The sequence below is a fragment of the mitochondrial genome of Camellia sinensis (assembly GCF_055761805.1).
Source record: "Camellia sinensis mitochondrion, complete genome".
Classification (NCBI taxonomy): Eukaryota; Viridiplantae; Streptophyta; class Magnoliopsida; order Ericales; family Theaceae; genus Camellia; species Camellia sinensis.
This window is the reverse complement of record NC_043914.1, coordinates 234002-257500: the sequence shown is the minus strand read 5'-3', so window position 1 is coordinate 257500 and position 23499 is coordinate 234002. Positions and strand designations below refer to the sequence as shown.

At 45.8% G+C, this 23499-nt stretch overlaps 1 protein-coding gene across 1 annotated transcript; it reads left to right on the top strand.

The window, feature by feature from the left end:
- The first annotated feature begins 17410 nt into the window (after positions 1-17410).
- Positions 17411-17914, top strand: rps1 (ribosomal protein S1). Its single transcript has one exon. The coding sequence runs from the start codon at positions 17411-17413 to the stop codon at positions 17912-17914; it is 504 nt and encodes a 167-aa protein (YP_009676235.1).
- The last annotated feature ends 5585 nt before the right edge of the window (positions 17915-23499 follow it).

Sequence of the window (23499 nt, the reverse complement as noted above, 5' to 3'; positions counted from 1 at the left end):
CCAATCCAAGCAACCTACGTGATCAAGTCTGAACTCCTTCTTATTTGTCTCTTAGCCTCCAGCTCGGCAACCTGGCTCTCTAGGGCGCGTCTATGCTCATGAGCTGCTGACAGTCTATCTCGGAAGTCACTCCTCTCAGTCTCAAAGGACGCAGTAGCAGCTCTCAGATCTCTGACCTCCACTTTCTCATCACGAGTCTCATCACGCATCTGCAGAATGGTATGCTCCATAGCTCGGCTCAAGCGCCTGAAGCAAACCCTCAGAACTCCTACATGATCAGTATATCCCACCGGGCTCACTGGTCCGACCATCGGTGGAGGAAGTGGAAATGTGAACTCAGATCTCGAATCTCTATCTCCAACTGGTCGTCATACTCTCTGGTAGACTTTCCCCTCTCAGACATCTCTCGAGGAGTACAAGTGCTCTCTACCAGACTCTCCCAAGCAGCAAGCGCTCAATGATCTGATTAGTACGGTCAAACTCAAAGCGGAAATAGTACTCTGATGCATCCTCTGTAACAGTAGGTACCCGTCGATGTCCAAACTGCTTAGTACTCTGTTCCCGAAGAACGTGACTACTCCTCCAAGACCAACAATAGGCGAGGAGTCTAAGACGTGAGCAAGATAGACCCGGCCATGAGTTTCCTTCATCAGCGGATCATATGTATACTTCTTGGATACAGTTAATCAAACTCGACCTTTGGAAGGGGATAGCGGATTCATTCCTTCGGAGTTAGGCTGCAAAGGGAAGCTTTCCTTCTTCCACTTCACGGAGATACCTACTTGGTTCCGGAGTTAGATTCATAGTCAGTCTATGCCGATATAAAACCTGAACGGGGACTCTCTTTTTTTTTAGGAAAGCGGCACATACCTGGAAAAAAGAGGTAAGGTCTCGGTGTCGACCGATAATAGAGGAGGCATTAGCTATTCTTTCATCTATCCTTTATCCCCTATATATGTTATTAGTGAATTCCTGAGCCCCCTCTGGGTTTGGCCTTTGCCAGCCACTAGAGCTAGACCAAGTAAGATAAGACTTTTTTCAACCGTTTTAACAGCGCGCATTGGGCTAGGGATTTCATCGGGGCAAGGGATGAAAGTGAATTACTTACATATGAAATGAGAGTGACTGACTCACAAGAGAATGAGTCTAGCTGCCCATAGAATACATTCTTATGACGCCTAGCCCGCTAAAACCCTTAGGGAACCCCTTACCTTATAGGACGAATCGACGTCTCTCTCAGCACGTAAAACGGGCATAGGAACAACAGAAAGAGCAGACTAGCCAAGCCCTTGTAATTTAATATAATAACTTCGTTCCTACCTGTCCGTGCCTATTGATTAGGAAGTCTGCACCCTTATCCTTTTGCTTGAACTCGACGGAGTGGAAAAGCAATTGATGCCACAAATGCTCTTTCCGAGGGTTAGGATCAAGGGATGGTCTGGTCCAAGCGCGAATCTCTCTTGAAATAGATCTGCCAGTCACTCTTCTGGATCAATCGCTTTGGTGAATCGATCTTCTTTTAAATGAGATCTATCTCTTCTTGCCCTGTCTTCGGCCCTGTAACTGGTCGATCAATCGGCCTACGAATTACTTTATTTCAATATCTGCCCTTGTTAGCAGCTCTCTCGGCGTGCTGTCTTTCCTTTCTCGGTCTATGGAAAAGGGTGTGCCACAAGGGGTGTAGGGAAAAGGAAGAAAAGGGCAGGCGATAGGTCCTTCGGTAAGCAGCATTCCTCTTGTTCTAGTTGCTCCTTATGTTATTTCATCTCGTAGGCCTATTTGTTTAAGCAAAAGTCGTGTTAAAGCAATCGAATAGGGCATCCTACCTATAGGCCTTCCTTGCTCAAATTCAGGCTCAATAAGGCAAAGGGATATCGATCTGCTCTTTCTATAACAGCGAATCGAATCTCTCCCTTGCCTTGTTATAGCTGTACTCTTATCTATCGGTCTGAAGTAAACTCTTCAATCGCTTCTTTCCAAAGGAAAAGTCTATAAACAGAAAGAGAAAGACCGGCAATGACAGTGGAGTGAAGGCTGCTTCATTTATAAGATCTCGCGTGCTACTGATAACAACGGTTCCTCGTGTCCGGATGGAAGCTTGGCTGAGCCCATAAAGCAGGTCATAGAAGAGGTTGCCGACATCGAAGAATTGTTCTATTATTATCATATAGAAAGGAAAAGTAGTTTTATAAGAGGTCATATCTCCTCTTTATTTATATTTTCCCTTGTCGAAGTAGAAAGATTGTTCTTACTGAAGTACAAACAGCTCGCCTCTGCTCTCTCGCGACTATGGCAGGGCGGTACGCTAGATAAAGCTGCCCGCTAGGTGTTTATGGAATTATTATGAAAGCTGTCGTCCTATCTCATTTAGGGGTGTAACATTCCGTTAGGAAGTGTCACTTTCTTGCAAGAAGCGTGTAGACTCGTGCGAAGAGAAGTAGTTTACTTGCCGTAGCTCAAGTTTACCTTAGTAGCAGCTCAGGTCTTTCGTCAGGGCTTCATGGAACCGATGAGGAGCTCTGTGTTGAGATTCGCGAACTCGACTACTTTGTTTGAGAAGGATATCAAAAAGATAGAAAAAGGCAATGTAACAGGGGGGCGAGCGTACCCCCCGTTCAGGAACAGGATGAGGCAGAAGCACTTGCTCTGAGAAAGAGAGAAGTGTTCTAAATAAAGAAAGCTCTTTCAAGCTCATGTAATAGCAGCAAAGGGCAGCCCTTATATTAGAGAAAAGTTTGAGAAAGGGGCACTCATGGCAGCAAGAAAAGGCGATCCCCGGGCGATCGCAGCAACGGACGCGGTTCACACCGCTGGCAAACGAGGAAAACAGAAAGGTCCAGAAGAAATGAAACAAAAGAGAAGGTTAAACTTGAAAGAGAGATGAAGGAAGGCCCCTACTCATCTATCTCACGGTCCTGGAAACATCAATGGGATGTATACTAGGGCAGCACGACGAGACAGGAAAGAAGGAGCAGGCCATCTATTACCTCAGCAAGAAGTTCACCGACTATGAGTCCCGATACTCCGTTCTGGAAAGGACATGTTGCGCCTTAGTCTGGGCCGCAAATCGTCTTCGACATTACATGCTCAATTATACGACCATGCTAGTTGCCAGAATGGACCCACTCAAGTACATATTTGAAAAGCCCTCTTTGACAGGAAGAATCGCACGGTGGCAGATGCTGTTGACAGAACAGAATATGAGATGATATATGTAACGCAGAAGACGATAAAAGGCCAAGCCATTGCCGACCAGCTTTGGTTCGATTGCTATTTCAGACGAGGTCTAAGCTTTCTTGAGTCAAAAGCAGACTAGAATGGGGCTACCCTTTTCCTGTATTTCATCGAGGGATGACTAAGCAGCTGTGTAACAGCCGGCTCTAGTCTGAGTACATATTGTTTACCAGAAGAGGTTGTTGGAGAGGATAGGCAGATCCAGATAAATGAAAGGGGCTTGTCCTCACTTACTTGAGCAAGGAATGAAAGACTCGCTTGCTTAGCGCAGGACGGAACAAGAAAGAAAAAGAGAAAGACCTATTATGAAACTAAGAGAAAAGCAAGTAGCACAATCCCCTCACCTAGGGGAAGACCCCTTCTTATTCTTGTACGTATACTAGATCTGTCTGGATTGGATCTACTAGAAGAGTAGAAGAGGAATTATTCTATTTATGCCTCTATTTATGTTTTATGCCTTTAGTGCAACAAATAGATTTTAGTTTTGTAACCTAATAGGGTTGTGTTCATCCTGCGTACTATCTGCTATACGCATTAATTGGTGCATCTCCTGTATAGGAATGACCCTCTAGTAGCTGCACATCGTAGTCAACAACTGATTTAGGAATAGAATAGGTTCTTCCCTCTCTCTCCTATCTAATAGAGGAATTCTTGTTCTGACTGGGCTTTCCCTTACTTTTCGTTTGAGTCCACCTCTCTATTATGAACTAGTTTCCTAGACTACCGGTGGGTAACCCCCTACATTGGCTAGTAGGTCTCTCTCTCCCCTTCCGTCAAAAGTACCGGGGGCACTGCTAGAACCCCTATGACACTTGGAGATTTCTTGCCTATGTCACTTGTACAGTCCTGTAACATGGTCAGTGTGCCATATCCGTCTTGGGGTTGAGGACGCTTCAAAGTCTGATTCTGAAGAGACACCGACCCTAGTCAGTGTAAATGATGTAGACGGAACCCGCTCTGGGCTTGATTACCACCGAAAATGTCCCGAGACGGTCGAATCCCCACGGTGAAGAATAAAGCATTGCCCGGCTTAGATGAGCCTTTCGATTATGATTTTTTAGCACAACTCGCTAATGTCCCAGCTAGAATTACCATGTATGACTTGTTGAGGTTGTCACCTGACATCCGACAAGGTCAAGGCTCTATCAGAAGCCGATAAGTATGCACCCCATGTACACCAGATACAAGTGAATGATGTACCTCAAGAAGAGAACCGAGGCATACAATAGAAGATGAAGGCGGAGGAGCCAGACCTCACATTTTCTCGAGAAGACTTGTTGTTTGGGGACCTTCACCATAATCGTCCACTGTACCTTTCAGGATAGATTGGTGAAGTCAAACTCCGCCAAGTGCAAGTAGATCCGGGGGCATCCCTAAATGTTATACCCCTAAAAACGGGAAGGAAGGTCGGGATACTCACCAGGAAGCTGAGCAAGAAACTTTGGGAAGGTGTCAGGTAAGGCTAACGGTGGGGGGAGGCGAGCGCAGTGAGGCGAGTAACAGCTTAAGAAAAGCCCCACGGAGCGGTAAGGCTAACGGTGGTACTGGGGATTCAGGCTAAGTAAGGCTAGCCTAGTGAGTGAGATATGAAATAGAGTAACTACGTTCGTGAGTATGCCTCATTAACGAGGGTAGGAATCTTTGCTTAATGGGAGTATTCGCTAGAACCAGACGGTAGTGATGAATCAGGTAGGTTTGGGCGGTAGGGGAAGGAGTATAAGCAGAAAGGTCAGGCAGGCTCGCGGAGTGAGGCAAGCAAGCTACGTGAGGAGACTAAGCTTAGGGAGTCCTCGCACTAACCAGATGGTAGTGAATCAGGTGGTCCAGGAGTATTCTCTTCAATCTCGTATGAGAAGAAATCTCGTTACGCGTAGTGAGGTGATTCCATCAAAGCAATTGGAGACTAAGCTTCAGGATGGGCATCAGGAAAGGTTGGGAAGGGGCAATGACCATCTGGTAGTGATCATCTGAAATATCCTAAAGAAAGGGGTTAAAGTCGGGTGGTCCAGGCTAGGCTAGCGACTTCTGATTCGCTAAAAGGGCAGGGCGTACAGGTGTTCCAGGGAAGGAGAGCTAGTAGTGCGAATCAGAAATAGCATAAAGTAAGGAGGGAGTATGCTTCACATTAAGAAAGTAGGGTGGGAAGAATAGCTATTACCATCTTCTTTGTAGTTGACGAGTTCGACTAAGCCTTATAGTGTTGGTATATGGGGAGGTGGGAATCTTTGCAAGTAAGGTAGTCGTTCTCCTCTGAACTGAACACTATCAGAGTCACTACGTGAGGTGAGCAGACAGAAGGAGACTAAGCGGATTCCATCAAAGCAGAGGGAATAACAGCAATTGGTCAGACAGGTGGGCATGGAGAAGCTACAGCAACGGCAACGGACTTGACCCCGGCGAAGGGAGTTAGCTACATACAGGTCTGTAGTTCTTTGAGACATTCCGGGTAGTGAGGAGAAGCTCGAAGATGATAATAGGGCCTAAGTCGCATATAGTTCCCGTATCGACTACGTAGTTGAAAGCCTTTTTAAAGGCGAAGCTTATCAATTTTCATGGCATGTAGTCCACATGTCTATTTCCACCGAGTCTATCTCCGAGAGAGACAGTGCCCAGAAGATCGCCTTTCGATAGGGTTACTTACCCGACAAGTCATTTCTCGCACGAAGCACACCTGCCGAACCGATCAAGACTGATCAGGAGGGAGCCTCAACCCGTCGGGACACGGCAAGGCAACAAACAATCCCTAGCTTGGAGAGGCAACAAGGTCGGACTAGACACCCCTTTTGACTTGACTAATAAATGCCCTCGTCAGTCACCACTCTGGCAACGTGAACCCACCCGCCCATCATTAAGCAAAAACCGATGCCATCAGTTACGGTGACGGTGGCAAAGAAGAAGAGTAAGCATAAGCAGCTCGCACATCGGAAGAGGAGGTTTGAGGACGTTTGTGTTCGTAGTGATTTGGAAGAAGTTTGTGCTGATTGATTCCAAGTACTCATTCCGGACCTTCAACTAATAAATGGGCTTGAGTCCCTTACTTTTACTTTGTAACTCGAACCCGAGGGATTAAAACCGAGCGAGGAAGACGAAGACACATAAGGGCAAGGGCACGCAATCGGGGCAGACAAATAAGACCGACCACGCAATCGGGGCAGCATCATCTCACTCATCGCTTTCCGCGGATTCCTTAGAATATCTAAGATAAAGAAAGGGAAGAGAGTCCAAGCAGAAGGGCAAACAAACAACAAAACCACTGAAAACAGAAAGAGTTCTCCGCCTGGCTCCAACCAACTATGTAAGTTCGGTTTTTTCAGTTCACTAAACGTTAAGTTTCAAAAACCCCGTAAATTGGGCTCGAATCAGTTTACCGACCGAAAGCGGAAGTGAAGCACGCCACTACTTATGTTTACCGGTCCAATGGGAATAAATCAGATAGTTGTTATAAATAAGTTATGATGAGATGCCGAAGACTACTAGACTAGTAAGACATCCGGGTGGTCCGGTAGCTGGAAGCCTGAAAGCCGGGCTGCAGTTTTGGTGGACACGTTTAGGGCGTAAGGAAAGGAGTCTTTTGTTTTTCAGGTGTGGTATTCTAAGCCTATCCGTTTCGAGACCCCAGTTAGGTTTAGGGCTTCACAATTCCAATCTGGAACGTGCTTTGCGGATGATTTATCATCTGAACTTATCGCTGAAGGGTATGGCAAGTATACGTTCATGAGTGAGAAGAGACTTGTGACTCTGGTTTAGGTACAGATGTACTCTAAGGCGATCGTAGTGAGGTGTTATGCGGGTGGGAATCATAGCGGAAGGGAATCAAAGCGGAAGGAATCTTCGCTTTTAGTTGCAGTAGTTGGTCAAGTCAGGTGGTTGACCTTCTTCGTTTTACTACTTCAGGTCCCAATCTTTGTTATGTCCCTTAGTTAGCTGGGCATACCTTTCTCATGTTCCCGAAATGAATTAGTGTCTTTTGATTAGCTTTCATATTTGGTCAAATGGCACATTCGGAAGGTGTGAAATTGGCCAGTGTGAGGTTTCCCTTTCTGTGGTTCGCCTTCTCTACCATGGTAAATTGACTGATTTATTAAAGTAAAGAAAGAATGACGTAGGTAGACTAACTAGAAGTAGTAGGATGTCGAATTCTTCTCAGATACCAAGTGACAGCGAGCTAGCTGTTGGACTTGAGCTAGGCAGCGGACGATTCACGCCACTAGCTCAAGTCCCACAGCTTCATGTGCAGCCTTTATCGATAGCACTCGCAGCGCCCTTATTAGTGTTAAACCAACTCTAAAGGGAGTGAGTGGCCTACTCGTCGTAGGGCACGAACGGTATAAGACAAATGAAAGAAAAAAGGTAGCAGTCGTTAGGCCGAAAAGTGGAGAAGTAAGTAGGCCAATGCCAATTGAAAGCTAACTAGTTGTCCCTCTTCGATTTCGATGACTCAGATGCACAGAAGGAGCTGCACATGAAGAATGGCAAGACATTGAAAGAAGGGGTTCTGCACGAATGCCCTGTTGAGGAAGAGAAGGGGTTTGAGAAGAAGCTCTTTTTGCGCAAGTTTAGCTTCAAAGCCACTTTAGCGAAGGATGTTGGAACAGATGCAATAAAGCGAGTTGAATCGGGTGGATCTAGTTTCATCAGCAACAGAGGCAGGGAGGGCATCGGTACTACTTGTTAGTAGTAGGTTTTGGCTTGCCCCTTTCTTATTATTAGGAAGATAGGTTTGGCTTCCAGTCTTGTTCTTACTCAATGTCCCCAGATCTTCCTCTCAACAGTCTTTACCATTCCTTCATGCTCCGAAGGGTACTAAGTAGCTGGGAAAGTCAGCCGTTCCCTATAGTTTACCTGCTCGCCTATCGTAGTTCCTGCTGTTGCTAACAGTAGGAAAGGAGTTGCTTTCATTTCTCTATTGAGAGAATTCCTTCCCTCTACTTATATGGATAGCAATCCACAAAGTCCAAGTTATTTTTTGAGATAATCGACGTAACTCTTCTGTTCGATCGAAAGAAGGAATACCGAGACTCCGAAACTACGACTTTGCGGTAAGCGAGTCAAAGCTATAGTTGGAGCTACTTATGTTATGCCACGCCACGGAACATGTCAATCCTGTAAAGAAAAGAAAGATGGTAGCTATTGTTGCTAACAAGAGGGCTCCTAGTCCGGGGTTGGGACAAAGCGACTTCGCGACTTCGAGATAATGTCTTCCTTCCTGACTAGGTTTAGTACAGCTACAGAGAGCGTAAACTGACTTTATAGGCAACTTGCCCCCTTCAAGCTATAGGGAAGCAAGCGAGCTCCTGGAACGATCTTTCTCTTTCCGGTCCCCATTTCGAGTGAGAAGTTCTTTCGAATCAAGCGAGGACAGCGGGGTGAGTTCACCCCTGAACACAGTTCTTGAGAATGTTGCGTCAGTTCAGTTCCTTTTCTTGGAGGGTGCAGATTCGGGTACAGACCCACTATGGATCATCGCTAAGAACTCCTTAGATCGAGCGCGGAGAAAGCAACTGGACCGGGAGATAGCACGTCGGATGGTCTGCCTTATTACACTACGGGGCTGTAGGATCAGCCAACTGAAAGCAAGCAAGCCAATTGGTACACTGGTGAGGTGAACCTCGGCGCATTCGAATAGATAGTTTCGGTAGGGAAACCAGCCAGGGCAGCTCGATCAGGAAATCTATCTCTTTTTGCCAACTGAGCTCCTTTCCACTTCCACTGGTAATTCTTTTTCTCGGTATGGCAACGCAGGATAAAAGTATGCATTGTATGGGTTTTCAGATAGTACGATTCACGGTAGAGAATCGAATTCAAGATAACACCCTATCCTGCTCCATTACTGATGGTAGCTAACCCTAAAAAGTTAGCGACCTATGAGGAGGGGAACTCCCTTTCATTTCTTGATCTCTTCCTCCAGCCAGAGTAGGTACGAGATTTCGATTTCATTTCTTTCTTTCCATCTCCGAAGGTATCTAACTTCTTCAGGACCTTAGGGTAGGGGCATAAGATGGGAGGAGCCCTATCTCGCAATTCTTCAATAGCCCAATACTAGGTTGAGTTCCGAGTTCCGGACAATAGCTTATCGATTAGGGCGATCCAAGCGTAATTCTAGCTCGAGAAAGAAGGCCAACAAGAGATCATAACATGTATATGGGGAACGAGCCACGTCTGCTTCTTCTTGCCATCCCTTATCACGCAGAGATTCCGCCCTTCCTTTGCGCTCCTACACAAGGAATGGCTCCCGACCTACAGTCCGAACCGACTGATGTAATCGGCGGATGAGTTGTGGTTAGGGGGGAAATCCCACTCGAACCCAGAGCAAGCAAGTAACTGAGCGATTGAAATGAGGGATTTTGACGTGACTTGCCTTTCTGACGGAGTGAAAGGGGAGTTCGAGGGCGGATATAATGAAACAACTTGTAGGCTTCTTTCTTCGACCCGAAACTTGTTCTTTGTTACGACATTTCAATATCTCTCCCTTCCAAGAAGTACTAATAGGTGCTACTAAAGGCTTAGCTTCTTGATATTGGTTCGGAATGGTACTAACTGAGGCAGGACAGGAAAGGGGTCATCACAGCAGCCCTCTCTCTCTATTCCGGCTCGAAAGCCGTTACTTCCGATCCGATACAGTTGTTAGCAGGAAGACCTTGTTGTTAGCAACTGAGGTTCATTAGCTCCAAGCTAGTAGTACGACCAATAAGAGGAAGAGATTGAGAGAACTAGGATTCGAAGTAGGATTCGAAAACGCAGTAGGAGTTACCTTTGCTTATAGAATGCCACTCTGTTAATTGATCCAACACTTGCGGAAAGTGGACTAAGGAAGAATAACAGTAGTAGTTGCTGTTGACACCTTACGACTACGTCATGTCTCTTCCGGGTCGAGCTGGTTAACCCACTTCGAGATTGAGAGAACTAGGATTCAAACTAGTCTTAGCCCTTGCCTTGATTAAGGAGGATCGTGACTTGCTACTTGCCTTTCAATAGGAGTGAGATACTAGGCATATGTTGCTAACAGTGGGATGGACTTCCGAAACCAACCTGGGAACTAAAGTAAAAAGCGGCATCGGGATCCCATGCTTAGTAAGCTAATCACTATCTTATTCAATACCGAAACTACAAGGATTTCAGTAAGTTACTAGATTGAAGCTAGAACTTCTAAGTCAGTTACAATAAAAGATTGATACTAAACTTCAAATGCAGATAGGACAGAAGGCAGGGACTGAAACCAAGCTACTACTGCAGAAAGGCCTGACTTATCATCGGGATCAGGAGCTTAGGAGCTTCGAATGACTGACAGGAAAGATGTGAATCTATTCCTTCCTTCCAATGCGCATTTGTCGTGCTTGATTCGATTGATTGAAGGTGTTACATCACCGCTTACATCAAGGCTTCCACGCACCGGGTTCTCTTCCCTTGACTGAAGCTAAACGCCAGAGGGAAGTCATATAATCTAATTAGTCGTTAGCAGCGTAAGGCCTCCCATGTGGCGCACCCTCAGACCAATATAAGGGGATTTCGAACTAAGCTAATGAAGTCGCTCCAACTACAGGATGAACGCCAACCCCGCCGGGTAGAACTCCTCTTCCGTATATCAGCATCTTCCTCAGATGTAGTTTCTATGCCTTCAGAAAGGCCTATTACCACTTCCCACCATATGAGAGGCTGTAAAGAAGCTATATCGGCTCAAGATTCGGTCATATAAAATAAAATCGTGAACTCCATCGAAGAGACCATAGAATAGGATGAGAAAGCGGATCGCTTAGTCAAGATCTACCTGTCATTCTTCTCCCTCTGTCGAGTTGTCAAAGAGGCGAAGAAGGTGACAAGGAAGACCTTTGAGTCTATAGTGACACCTGCTTATGACCTGGACCTTATCTATGGATGTGTGTCGGCAATTAAAGAAGATATGCCAATATTATTCTATAGGTATCCGTCGAATTCCTCTTAAACAGGGTCTTCGATGGGTACCGATCTGGAAATCCCTGCCAACATATGACAATGTGGTCACTGGTTTATCCATGTGTGGGACGATTGTAAAATAAAAAAGAGTCAAGTTAGGTCATGCTTTCCAGCTTTACATCTGGAAGTCATAGCCTGGACGTCTTTAATGCAATTTGTCCATGCCAGGGAGTGGTCACAGGGTACATTGTGGGTAGAACGTATCCGTTACGCCCTTGATAGAAAGAATAATAAGTGGGCGTCGGAAGACGATCTTGAATATTTTGAGAGGTCGTTGGGCCCTCAATTGAAAATATTTAGGGCTCCGTTCGCACCCGATACGGGACGACTAGGTCAGACTTGTGAGGGTGGGGCCAAGAGGCGGATCTTTGCCATTGGTAACTATGTCAACCAAAGGCTCTTGAAACCAGTCCATGACTGGGCGATGGAGGTGTTAAGCACGCTGTCTACGGACTTCAACCAAACTAAACCTTTGGATCGGCTAGTTGGCAAGAGCACGCTGTTCTCATTCGATCTCAAGTCGGCTACCGATAGGTGGCCTCTCGTGATCTTGTTTGAGATGATGTGCTTTTTATTCGATCGGTCGTTTGCATCTGCTGCGGTAAACTCCTGCCTGGCCTGCAATAGGTTTCAGGTCCCCTTTGTAAAACGAAGGTGGGGTTTGTCGTTCATTTGTGGACAACCGCTTGGATACTATTCGTCTTGGCCCTTATTCGCACTATCACATCACTTGGTGGTGTGGTATTGTGCTGAAAGGGTTCGTCCTAGTCTGCACTTTACAGATTACGCTGTTCTTGGTGACGATGTTATCATCGCCAACAAGGACGTAGCCACTATGTACAGACGAGTCCTTAAGGAATTAGGGGTAACTATCAGTGAGCAAAAATCACTGATCTCTGATTCTGGGTGTGGGGAATTCGCGAAACGCTTTAGGGTTCGGAATATGTCGGTAGACCTGTCACCAGTGTCTATCCGTGCATTGAAGAACTTCTATAACCCCTATGGTTTGTATGCAGTGATGGAGAAGTACTCTATAAAAAGGTTCTCCACACTGTGTCGGATAGGTGGGCTTGGCTATCGTGGGTTATCCACACTCACTTCTTCTCCCTCAAAAAGGACGAGAAGATTATGGGCCATGTTTCAGAAAACCGTTTTCCGGTTCTCACTTAAGTGGTGGATCGGTCGCGGTGGACCCTTGAACCCGTATTGAGAAGGAGTCATGATTGATTAGAACAGTCATGGTCCCAAAGGATCTCAAGATTGCTCCTGAAGAGCTTATGCTATCTCCTTTAGCAGCTGACTTCACGGAGTATTCAATTCTTCGGAATTGGGTCTCGCAGTGGCTCCAATACGTTAAATGGTATTGGGTGATCGCCATGCAGCCGGACGTGAGCCTAGAGGCGTTCTTTGATGCACCTGTTGTAGAGAAATCATGGAAGATCACACGGAAAGATGAAGATGTTGCAGCTGCGTCTTCGTCTTTGGGTTTATATCACTTTGGAATGCCTTCTAACTAATTGTATCTATCCCTCTCAAGGTCAGGTAATAGAAGCTAAGGAGAGAAAAGAATGGCTTAGACTGGAAGGCCTCTAATGGGACGCATCTCTTCCTATTGAGTGACTTTCTTCCAGGCATGATTGGTTTCAAGGGTGGAGTTATATCGAGGCTCACTCTTACGGAACCCGTTTGCCTTAAATATAAATAGTTTATTTTATAAATAGTGGAATCTTTATAGTTCCTTGTAATGCTACAAAAGAGGGATCGCCCCTGCTACTCAATGTATTCATATCTGGGCCATTCGCTACTTGGGACAGCATCCAAAACTAGAATTGAGACTGTATATCCAGTGTCTTCTGATCCCAGATCCGCAGGATCCATAGCACTTCCCTCCCTCTCTCATGATCGGCACAGTCCGGTTCAGTCCACCACCAACCATCCTATTAGTCCTATTCGTCTCTCCAAGATCCAGTTATGGATCCCCCCTCCTTGTCGTCGTCCTATTAGGCCCACCCTTCTTCCAGGCTCTAAAATATGGCATCCCGATCGTCCGAAACAAGAAGCAGATCGAGCTGCCGAGTGAGAATCCACGTTTAATTCTGAGTCCGTAGCTTCCGATTCCGTATTTGCAGCGGGAACAGCAGGAACTTCGTATGAAGGTGAGGCCACTGGGTAAGTTGTTCTTTTTCTATTTAGGCTTATCTTAGCTTTAAGCTAAGGTCTCCCACCGTGTAAGCAAGTACTGGTTAAGCTGCCTTCGGTAAATTCCATCTCCCCATGTATTTTGCTTTAAAAAGGTCGCTCAACCCCCTTTCTATTGAATTCTAATAGAAAAGGCCCCTCGTCTTCAAGGAACTAAGTAACTCGACCATAGCTTGTCTGTCTGTTCGAAACTCAATAGTAGTATATCATCTCCCGACGGGATGGTTCGTTGATTTATTTGTACGTTCGTTAAGGATGTGAATCTGTCGTGGCGAGAGGGTTTCAAGGGATGACTTATGGTTGGGTACTCAATGTGCCTTTGCTTTCGAATCTATCTCGTTCACTCCGAAAAATAAATCCTTGCGTTCGAGAAAAGAACCTACTTGCTCGGTCGGTCGGGCAGCGCGCCTTAAGGGGAGGAACCCACAAAGCCTGTCCTTCCCTGCTTCCTCGCTCCGCTTGCTTTCAATCCGTAAACCTCACCCGCTCCTCTCGCCTTTCCCGTCTCCCTCGCTTCGATCAGTTGGGGAACTCCTTACACCCGCTTCGATCAATACATACTGCTTGTCCGATCAGCACAACGAGTTAGGCTTGCTCGGATAGGAGCTGTCTTCTCTTCCTAAACCATGTAGCTAGTAGCTAGTTGTAGCTAGTTTTGAGTTCCTCTCCTAGTAGCTAGTAGTTCTGTAGTTCTCCTCCTGTAGCTAGGTAGTTGTTTGTTGTTGGCATTCCTATTCTAGTAGTTCTCTTTCCTCTAGGCTAGAGAATATCTTCTTTCTAGATGTATTTATTACTTACTGCACTGGGAGAGGACTGTAAGCATCTAGTTTGTGATAGCTAGTATGCGAATGTCTCTTTCCTGCCTTGATAGTGTTAGCCTAGCCTCTTAGATCTATCCTTTCCCGATTGATAGACTCTTTTCATTAGCTTTCGAAATCAGTCTAATCCTAAACCATCTTCTCTTCCTTCTTTATTATATCTTCCCTGGATTGACTAGTTTGATCTCTCCTAGCAGACGGAAGACGCAACAACAACAATTAGCAATCTGCGTCTTCCCTATATGGTATGGATAGAGCCAGCTCTGCTCCTGTAATCCAATACCTGAGGTAAGTACCTAACTAAGCCAGTAGGGCATCTATCTACCAATCTATCAAACAAGGACAGAACAGAACTAATTAGATCTAGCCATGGTAGCTAGTCGAATGTAGGAGATAATATAACGGCTTCCCTTTAGGACTCGGCATTCACTTCCTGACTCTATCTATTCTAGTTGAGTAAGGGAGGCCTCTTGTGACAGACAGCTTTAGCTGCTCTTTCCTTCTGTACCTTTCCACCACCTTCCCTTTTCCTTGCTTCAAATATGCATGCATCAAAGACCTTTCCATCTTCTTACTAAGAATACTAATCCAATTGTTAGGGTTCGTCAAGCAGCTCTACTTGATCTTGATTCGAGCAGCTATTAGAGCAATAGCAAAGGGCACTTATAGCGCCTTTTTTTATAACTTACAGCCTTTCTTTCCCTTTTATTTCCTGCCCCTTTCTTTGGTCTATCTCCGCGGGTCACTAAACTAACTCTGGTCCGCTTTGGCTGTTGAACTAATCTTCTTCGAACCCCCAGGCCGAACTCGGAAAGTCCAACCAATGTATGATACACCCGACACTGCAACCGGCTCTTCAATCGGGTCAAGCCTGCCATCGAACCCCCCAGGCCCCAAGCCAGTCAGTTTGACCAGGAATGCCTGCGAACGATATAATCATGAATAAGAAGAGCAACCGGTAAACGAGTGCGAAGGGAGCGAAGGTTACGAAGCGAGTTTCTGTATCTAAGGAAGTATAGTATCCTTCAGGCGAGTTGAACGAACGGTCTACTCAAGCTCCTGAGATCGAGCAGAATAGCCATCAATGGGTCTTTCAAATCCAATAAGTAGTTAACCCGCGATTGACCTTTATATCGTCTACCTCCGTTTCGCATGAGAAATCGAATTCTGGGTGATCAAAACTAGCCAACGAACTCCGCTGGCGAGTGTGAGGCCTGCATCGCTGGACTCAAAGAAGCTCTAGCTATCGAAATAAGAAGGCTCAAGGTATAGACTCCCAGCTCATCATTTGCCAGATAAAATGGGAAATGGAAAACAAAAGACCAAAAGCTGGTTCCCTATCTAGATTATCTGGAGAATCTAATCGGAGAATTCGACGAAGTCACCTTCACCTACATGTCAAGAACTAAGAACCAATATGCTGATGCTCTGGCTACCCTTGCATCTATGATCGATATTCCCACCGGATCTGATCAATGGGCTTGGGCTGCCGTTGTCAAATTACAAGAAGAGCCCGCATATCGAAGCAGATCCTCACAACGGTCATCCATGGTATTCCGACATCAAAACAAACTTGGAAAGCCAAGCCTTTCCGAAGGACGCAACTGCTAATGATCGTCGAACCCTCCGAAGGCTCGCAGCACAATATGTCATCAATGGGGGCATTCTTTACAAGCGCTCTTTTTCCTCGGTGATAGGAATACATAGAGGTTCTCGAGCTCTGACCGTTGGCGGAACTAGACAAGGAGCGAACAGACGAGATCAGAACAAGCAGCAAGCAGAACAGGAAAAGAGTCACGCTATACTATAGTTGGACAGGAAGGAAAGAGAAGGCAATGAAATTGTTGAGGACGAGTAGGTGAAGAAAGCAAAGGTAATGTCAATGAAAGAGGTTGAGTCGCCAGACGAGAGGGGCCCTAAAGAGGAAGGGGGCAGGACGGCTTTGCTTAAGACCGGAATGCTTACCTCAGCCACTATCGCCTGCCCGATGCTGCTCTTGGCTTTATGGTATATGAGACTTCGCTACCTTTCGCCTTTATAGTAGTAGGGGCTAGCCAGCCGTTACCTTCCTTTCAGGGACTTCCTTTCGCCTTTATAGTAGTAGGGGCTAGCCAGCCGTTACCTTCCTTTCAGGGACTTCCTTTCGCCATAAGTATTAGAGTTCTAAAGGAAAGAAGATATCTATTAAAAGGAAGGGAATCGCACCCAGACACGAGACTCAATAGGCTGCTACCGGAATGCGCGACCGATGTCCCTATCCGTTTGCTTCCTAGCTTGAATCCAATAGCTTTGCTTTATAGTAGAAGGGGCTTGCTTTCCTTCCTCTAAAGGACAGGGCTTTCCAGAGAGTTACTTACTCACAAGCATTAGAGTTATAAGAAGAGCTCAGCTAGTCTACTAACTTCTTTTATTAGCGTAGAGTAAAGAACTATATAAGACTATCCCCCAATAGAGTACCCTATTCTTTTCTTATGAGAAAGCATTTCGAAATCGGTACACATACGAATAGCGGTTTAGAATGAATTGCTGTTCTCGCTTTAATCGGGAAACTGTAACGGATCTCTACTGTGAAAGATCTGTCTGATAGTAAACCTGGAGTTTCGTCGATCTATTGGCACTTATCTGTAGAAAGAAAGCTTGTTAAAGAGAGAAGATAAGGAGGGGGCTTTAACAAGTCTCGATAAGACAGCTTAATCAAGCCTTCCGTTCAATATTCGATATCTGTAGTTTAGCGAGTTTTGTTGTCAACTGTATCAGTAGTGAATCGATTGAAGTATTGAAGCTGTATTATTGCCCTTGTTAGCAGCGAATCTGGAATCGGAACTATTTAAAGGAATTAAAGATGCAATCGGTCATCGGTCGTGTCTCGTACTGTATCGGTCTCAACTGTCTCAATCTTTTCTCTTCTGTCTTCTATAGGGAGAGACTATAGGGTACTTCATCGAAAAGAGTGTATTGTATTCCATGCCCCAAGACTCCCATGCCTTTCTTGGTTAAACCAACCGGCGATTTCCGACAAGTCTTTCTTAATTTTTAGAGATTGGGAGAGCAAGAACTAGTCTCCCTTTTTTTGGGGGGGGAGCAGAGGAGGAAAAAAAAAGCTTATGATGAGCATCTATTTGAGTCGATCATTTCCAAGATCTAATTCAAGTTTTTTCTTATGTAGTGGAAACGCCTTACAATCTGAAGTTTTACGCTTAAAGGGAGAAATGTTCTTGGTGGATGCAGGACCTGGAACCCCCAGAATTTGTATGCAAAATGAGCCTACAGGAGTGCCAATCAACCGAGCCACCAGGTTTGAGAATAAGGTGGGATCCCTGGATCTAGTGGCCGGTGAATCACTGATCAAAGAGCAGATTTTGGAGAGATTCTTCATCGATCTAGTGGCCGGTGAATCACTGATCAAAGAGCGAGCAGCCGCCAGGTTTAATGATTTGGTGGGATCCACAGATGTAGTGGCTGGTGAACCGCTTCTTCTTCTTCCACGAAGATTCAGACAAAACCGGGCTTGGATGGAACTGAACAAGATTTGGCGAACGAATACAAAGGTCAAAGGCTTTATTATTGAGAAAGTAAAAGGAGGTTATTCAGTAGCCATCGCAGGTTTCATTACTTTTCTTCCATTCCGTCCTCTCATAAGTAAAAGGATATCGAATGATCGATTCACCATTGAGAGCATTAACCCCAAAAGGACGAATATTGTGGTGTTCTAACAGCGGCAGATCAAACAAGAACTTGATGAGCGAAATCCGCTGACGAAAAAAAAAAGAGCAGTTTTTTCAATTCCGAAGCCTAGCGTCTCCTGATAACACTCTATCACCTTAATCCATTCTTTTGTTGAGGGTCTGGCACTTATTCCGGCCCTCTATTTACATAGCGAAGAAAGGCAAAGGCTCTTGCCCGAATGCGTGACTGCGGCGCGCCTATCGCCCCGCCACGGCACTCTAAAATGCATGTTGAGTTGAGCAAGAATACTGCGACTAGGAAGACAAAGAATGGAATTGAAGGCATAGTCTCAATAAAAAGAATGGAAGACCAACCAACGAGTGGCGGATTTGGATGGAGTCTCGCAGAAGAAAACCCTTACTCTATAGGGGCGCTAGCGCGCTACAACTAGCAGCCCCTTTCTTATTATTAGTAAGATAGGTTGCTTGAGCCAATCCTTAAATCGTGGGGGGAAAAGGCAGAAAAGTGAGCCCACCCGACTAAAGGGACGGAGAAATTATGAACTTCAATAGTCGAAGAGTGGTCGTAGGGGAGCCCACCCCAGGCAAATCCACTTCTCGTTATCTTGTTCCTGGTCAAGCTCCCGTACCCGCTCCTTACTCCCATCCAATCCATCGAATTAAAGTAACGTAAGGAGGGGCCACTATTGAATAAGCGTATCAAAGAGAATGAGGTCTAGCGCCCCGGAATACCATCGAGAAAGAGCAATAGAACAAGGTGGGAATAAGATATAACAAATGGGTAGGACAACCAAGGGCAATTCAATGGCTTTATGGGGGAATCGGTATACTTTCTGCGTAGGCAGGCCCAGCGGTATCCAATCAATGTAGTCGGCGGAACAAAGGAAACAGGAATGGGAGAAGTTTTAGAGGAAGATCTAAGTACCGAGAGGGAAATGGAGCTCGAATCCATAGCATTCCCCACGCACCCACCATTCGTTAGCAGCGACCTTACCATGCATCATTACCACCAGCCATTTCACTCGAATCTGTAGTAAGCAGTACCCTTCGCAACTAGAGGAAAAATAATATTCTTTTCTTTATCTTTCTTGGCATCAACAACCTTAAGAACCATAGGTGCACCAACCGAGGCAGAGATTGGAGATACAACGATTGGAGTGCAGTGACCGTACCCGAGATAGATCTGAACCGACGGTTGCGGAGAATAGGTGCAAGGGGGAATCATGGGAATAAGGGGAGGGTACGTAGGGAACATGGCTGACCAAGCTCCTTTTTCTAACGATTGAAAAAAGAAATCGGCCGGTGTTCTTCCCAACTGCTCCAATAAACGTGCCTACACCCCATCCCGTCTGGAGAATGATATGATTGACCGAGAGTACTTATGAAACCCGGCACTGAACTAAGGGTTTTATCTGCGACTTCCTGAACTGTTCGCATCGCTCTCTTCGGTTCAAGCAAAGGCTATGATGAAAGTTCGGATCGGCTTCCTAGCGTACGGAATACGGAATGGATTCCAAAGCCCCTCTGTTTTAGCTTAGACTAACGGCACCGATTCCTAGTGCTATAACAGAAACTGCCCTTAACGCGCAAATGAAAGCCCTCACAACACTCGATACCTGCAACTGCTCCCGCTTATGGTAGTAGATAAACAGGTGGACATGTATCTGCAGCCTCTGATACAACTACCGGGATAACTAGATACCCAGGACTTGGGAATGGGGCGCAGCAAAAGCAACCTGACTTACCCAGATAGGAGGGGCTAGAAGGGATCACCCTTATTGCCACACATAAATGGAGCGATTGAGGAAAGGGGCTTCCAGCCCTTATTATATTATCCACCTTACGATCGATGACCTCACTACGGGAAGCCCGAACCACGCCTAGATACGAGAAAAGCTCCGGAGGATAGAGGCTCAATAGAATCAATCTTTTGACTCCCGGTATGCTTTCAGTCTCTTCTTCTTGCTTTGTAGTGTAGTTCAGTACTACTTTATCCTATCTTTTATGTACTAGATGCTAGAAACCTGGGGTTCCGGGCACCTTAGCTCAACTTGAAGCACAGGAAAGGAACAGCTATTTATAGACTAAAGGCCCTACCCCCGACTTCGGGAAAGAGAGACAGAAGAAGTTTCACTTCGGAGAGCTTCTACTAGCTTGGAATTCCCTTTTACCCTAGCTCGGGAGAAGGCCCTAGGATATCTTCTCCTACTATTAAATGGAGGATTCCGCACGACAAAGCAAAGCCCCTTATTGAGCTAAAAGCGCACTTATGGTATCCTGCTTAGTGACTGGAACAAAGGAACTCCCTCAGGGCGGAACCCCAACAATCGATTTCTCTCTCCTTCGATTTATGCCAGCGAAGGTTCAAAAAAAGGGAGAAGATTATTAGCTGAGGGAAATGAGCCATGATCATGAAGTGAAAAGCACGTGGTAACCAAATCGAATGAAAAGTACAGCCTATCTCGATTAGCTGATCGAAACCTAGCGCATCATGTTCTCGAGTCACCAGGTGTTTATTCTCTGGGAAGCAAGCCAACTCTGCCCACCCAATTCTATATATCTATCTTTCCTGTTACTAGTTGGATCGGAGCCGACACAAGGAATTGGTCGACGAAGCCAACAAGCAGGGGACTAAGCGCTAGCTGCAAGAAAACTCCAAGCTAACGCGCATCCGTTTTCTTGGAGTTTTCTTTCTGGCTTTCGACACGCGGCAACATGGAACTTTTAGGCTTCTGCCTTTTCATCAGCTAGTGCCTTTCCTTATGGATGGCATAACCCGGTCAGCTTCGGCAACTGTAGTCTTGGAGCTCGGTTCTGGCATCTCAGGTAGGTCAGTTAGGTCATCGGCTCGGCCGTTCGAGCGCTCATTTGTCTTCAATCCAATAGATCCGTCGGAAAGCGTACAAGCGTCTCTGATCAAATCGGTTTAGTTCTTTCCTGTCGAAGTATAAAATTCCCTCTGTCATTCCCGCCTTCCCGTATTCAATTCCCCCGTGCCATCTCTTTTCCGCTGAACTGGTATTGGTGATTGGTCTTTCCTGGTGAATGAGTGTGAATCTCATTAGCTAAAGAATCATTTGCTATGCTGCTTTCTTTCATCATATGTAATAGAGCTAGACTAAGTTCTTCCATTAGCCAATAGTAGTATTGGACTTTTCTAGTCTATATCCCCCTAATATAGCGCATATCTACATCTACTCTAAATAGCGCATCTACTCTCTAAGGAAGCATGCGTTCAACTACTCATGGGATTGAATCCCGTCTACTCAACCTTTCCAGGCGGGATCTGAATGGGAGGAGAACGCCAGTTCCGGGTAGCGAGTTTAGGTCCGGTCTGTAGGGCAGGCAGATTTGAGAGCGGGAAAAAGAGAATGTAGTAGGCGATGGAGCACGCACTGGAGCAGGCAATCGAAGAGTCTGTCCCTTTCTCAGTATCATAATACGGTAAACGAAGGAAAGGGAAGCTTTGCTTCATTAAATACATCCATAAGTAGAACCGGAAAGATAGTCTCAGAAGGAGATGCAGACAAGCAAGGAAGAGCTGCTTAATTCAAGCCAGCAAGAAGACAGGAAGCTCATTCACGCACTGATAGCGAGTTGTTCAATTCCTTTATTCTTTAGTACCTGTGTTCGAGTAATTCGAAGTTGCGCTGAGGTCGAATTCGATGTCAGGTGGAAGGTGGGATGTTTGATTGGGTGCATTGGATAGGTGTATTGATTGGCGTGCTTTGGATGTGTCTGTGGAGCTTGTGTGTTCCTGTGCGTATTGGGTGGTGAGGCGCTGTGTTCCGCTGCATTCGGTTCTGGCGCCCCACTCCGTATCATCGTTACTCATGTGTCTGTTGAGGTGGCAATATGGCATTTCTCAGAGTGCAGATCCTATGATCAGGTTCAGCAAAGCTCTTAAGCATGTAAAGCTACAAAGAAAAGCAAAGCATGGATAAGCAGCAAACGTTGCAGGGTCACAGCAAATACTGAAACTACTATGATCTACGAAGCCTTGGCCTGTGGGGATCCTTCAGAGATCGCAGGAAGGGAGGACGAGATGTGTAAGACAAAATGTGGCAAGATTGGAAGAAAGCTACTGGAGGAGAAAGTCTTGAATGCTCTGGTTCAAGGAGGGAGATAGAAAGAGCAAGTATTTTAACAGAGCAGCAGCATAAGTATAAGTAGAAGTCCCCGCTCTCAAGGAAAGTGTCCCTACAGTAGCAGAGAGAGGAAACGAATCTGCATCCATATGTAAACACATCCAGAATCAGTTTATTTCCGTTGCTAAAGCGCTTTCCAATGCACAGCTACGAGAACGAATCAATACCTTCAAACGTGGCGCTATAGAAAGGATGCGAGCAGGCTCAGTCCCCGTCTCGCGAGCTCGGCCAAGTAAGATAAGATGCGAGTCCATACCACCTTCTCTTGAAAGATCAGCTTTCGGTACACTAATAATGTGCCTTGGAAAGAATCCATTGATCTCTTTTGAATAAGTTTGATCTGCGCCGTGTTACTAAAGAATAGCAATTTCTGCCGATCGATGCACCTAACGAATCTCACCCCTCTACCAGGGAGCGCGAGCTACCATTTTTTTACACTAGAGGCAATAAGATTGAAAAGGGGTAGAACAAAATGTGAATTCTCCATTTTAGAGGCTGCAATTAGGTGGAACCATAAGGATCAACGTGCCCATGGCCAGGGTTATCCAAAAGCTAAGGCTTAAGGGCTTCCTTGAGACAAGCTGGAGGGAGAGACGGAGAATAGGTCATGATGCATATACCCTAACCTCTAGGTAAAAATAGGTTGCACGGGGCCCTTTGTCTTATTACGGGCCATGTCGAAATATCATGCAGCTTCTACAGTTTGTCAAAGGGGATCATGCTTTATGCCGAGCAATCTCTATGGTGACTGGAGTGCCTAGCGAAGACATTATCAAAAGGTTCTCCGGGTACCTAAATGGGTATAAGGAGGGCGTTGATCAAGTGGTTGAGACGATTTAGAAGTGCCCGCCTTCCTTCATCAAACGGAGCAGCAAAGCCGGGAATAAACGGCACTTTAAACTCACTACGAGCCCTCGTCTGAGCCCATCTTGCATGGTTACTGGATGCACGGAGACAGATGTAATGGTCTTTAACGCCAAGTATCTGAGGGACTACCTTAATATAATAAGAGGACGAATACGCACCTACTACTTATGACGCACCTACAGATCACTTGCACTACTACCTATGCCTTTCTCCACTTAGTTGGGTTTATATTGATCTTAACCCCCAATTGATTTGTTACTCGTTGCAAAGAATGCATCGTATATATGGCTCACCAACTTATCTGCCCGGATCTGCAAGAACGGAACTCGGAATCGGATCTGCCAGTCCACTACCTGGCTTAATAGAATCCGTTCAAATGAAAAATCTGCCTTTACTTTACTTTACTTTAAGTGAAGACCTGGTCGAATCCAAGCCAGAGCGTAGCTTCTTCACGTTTGTCAGTCACTCGTTGGGAGAGCTGGGTGCTCTTTTTCTCATACACCGCGCGGCCCGTGGAGATTACAGAATTTCCACTTATACCTTCCTGCAATTAGGTAAAGGTTTCACCTGATAAGTAGCGAACTCTACGGGGCGAGA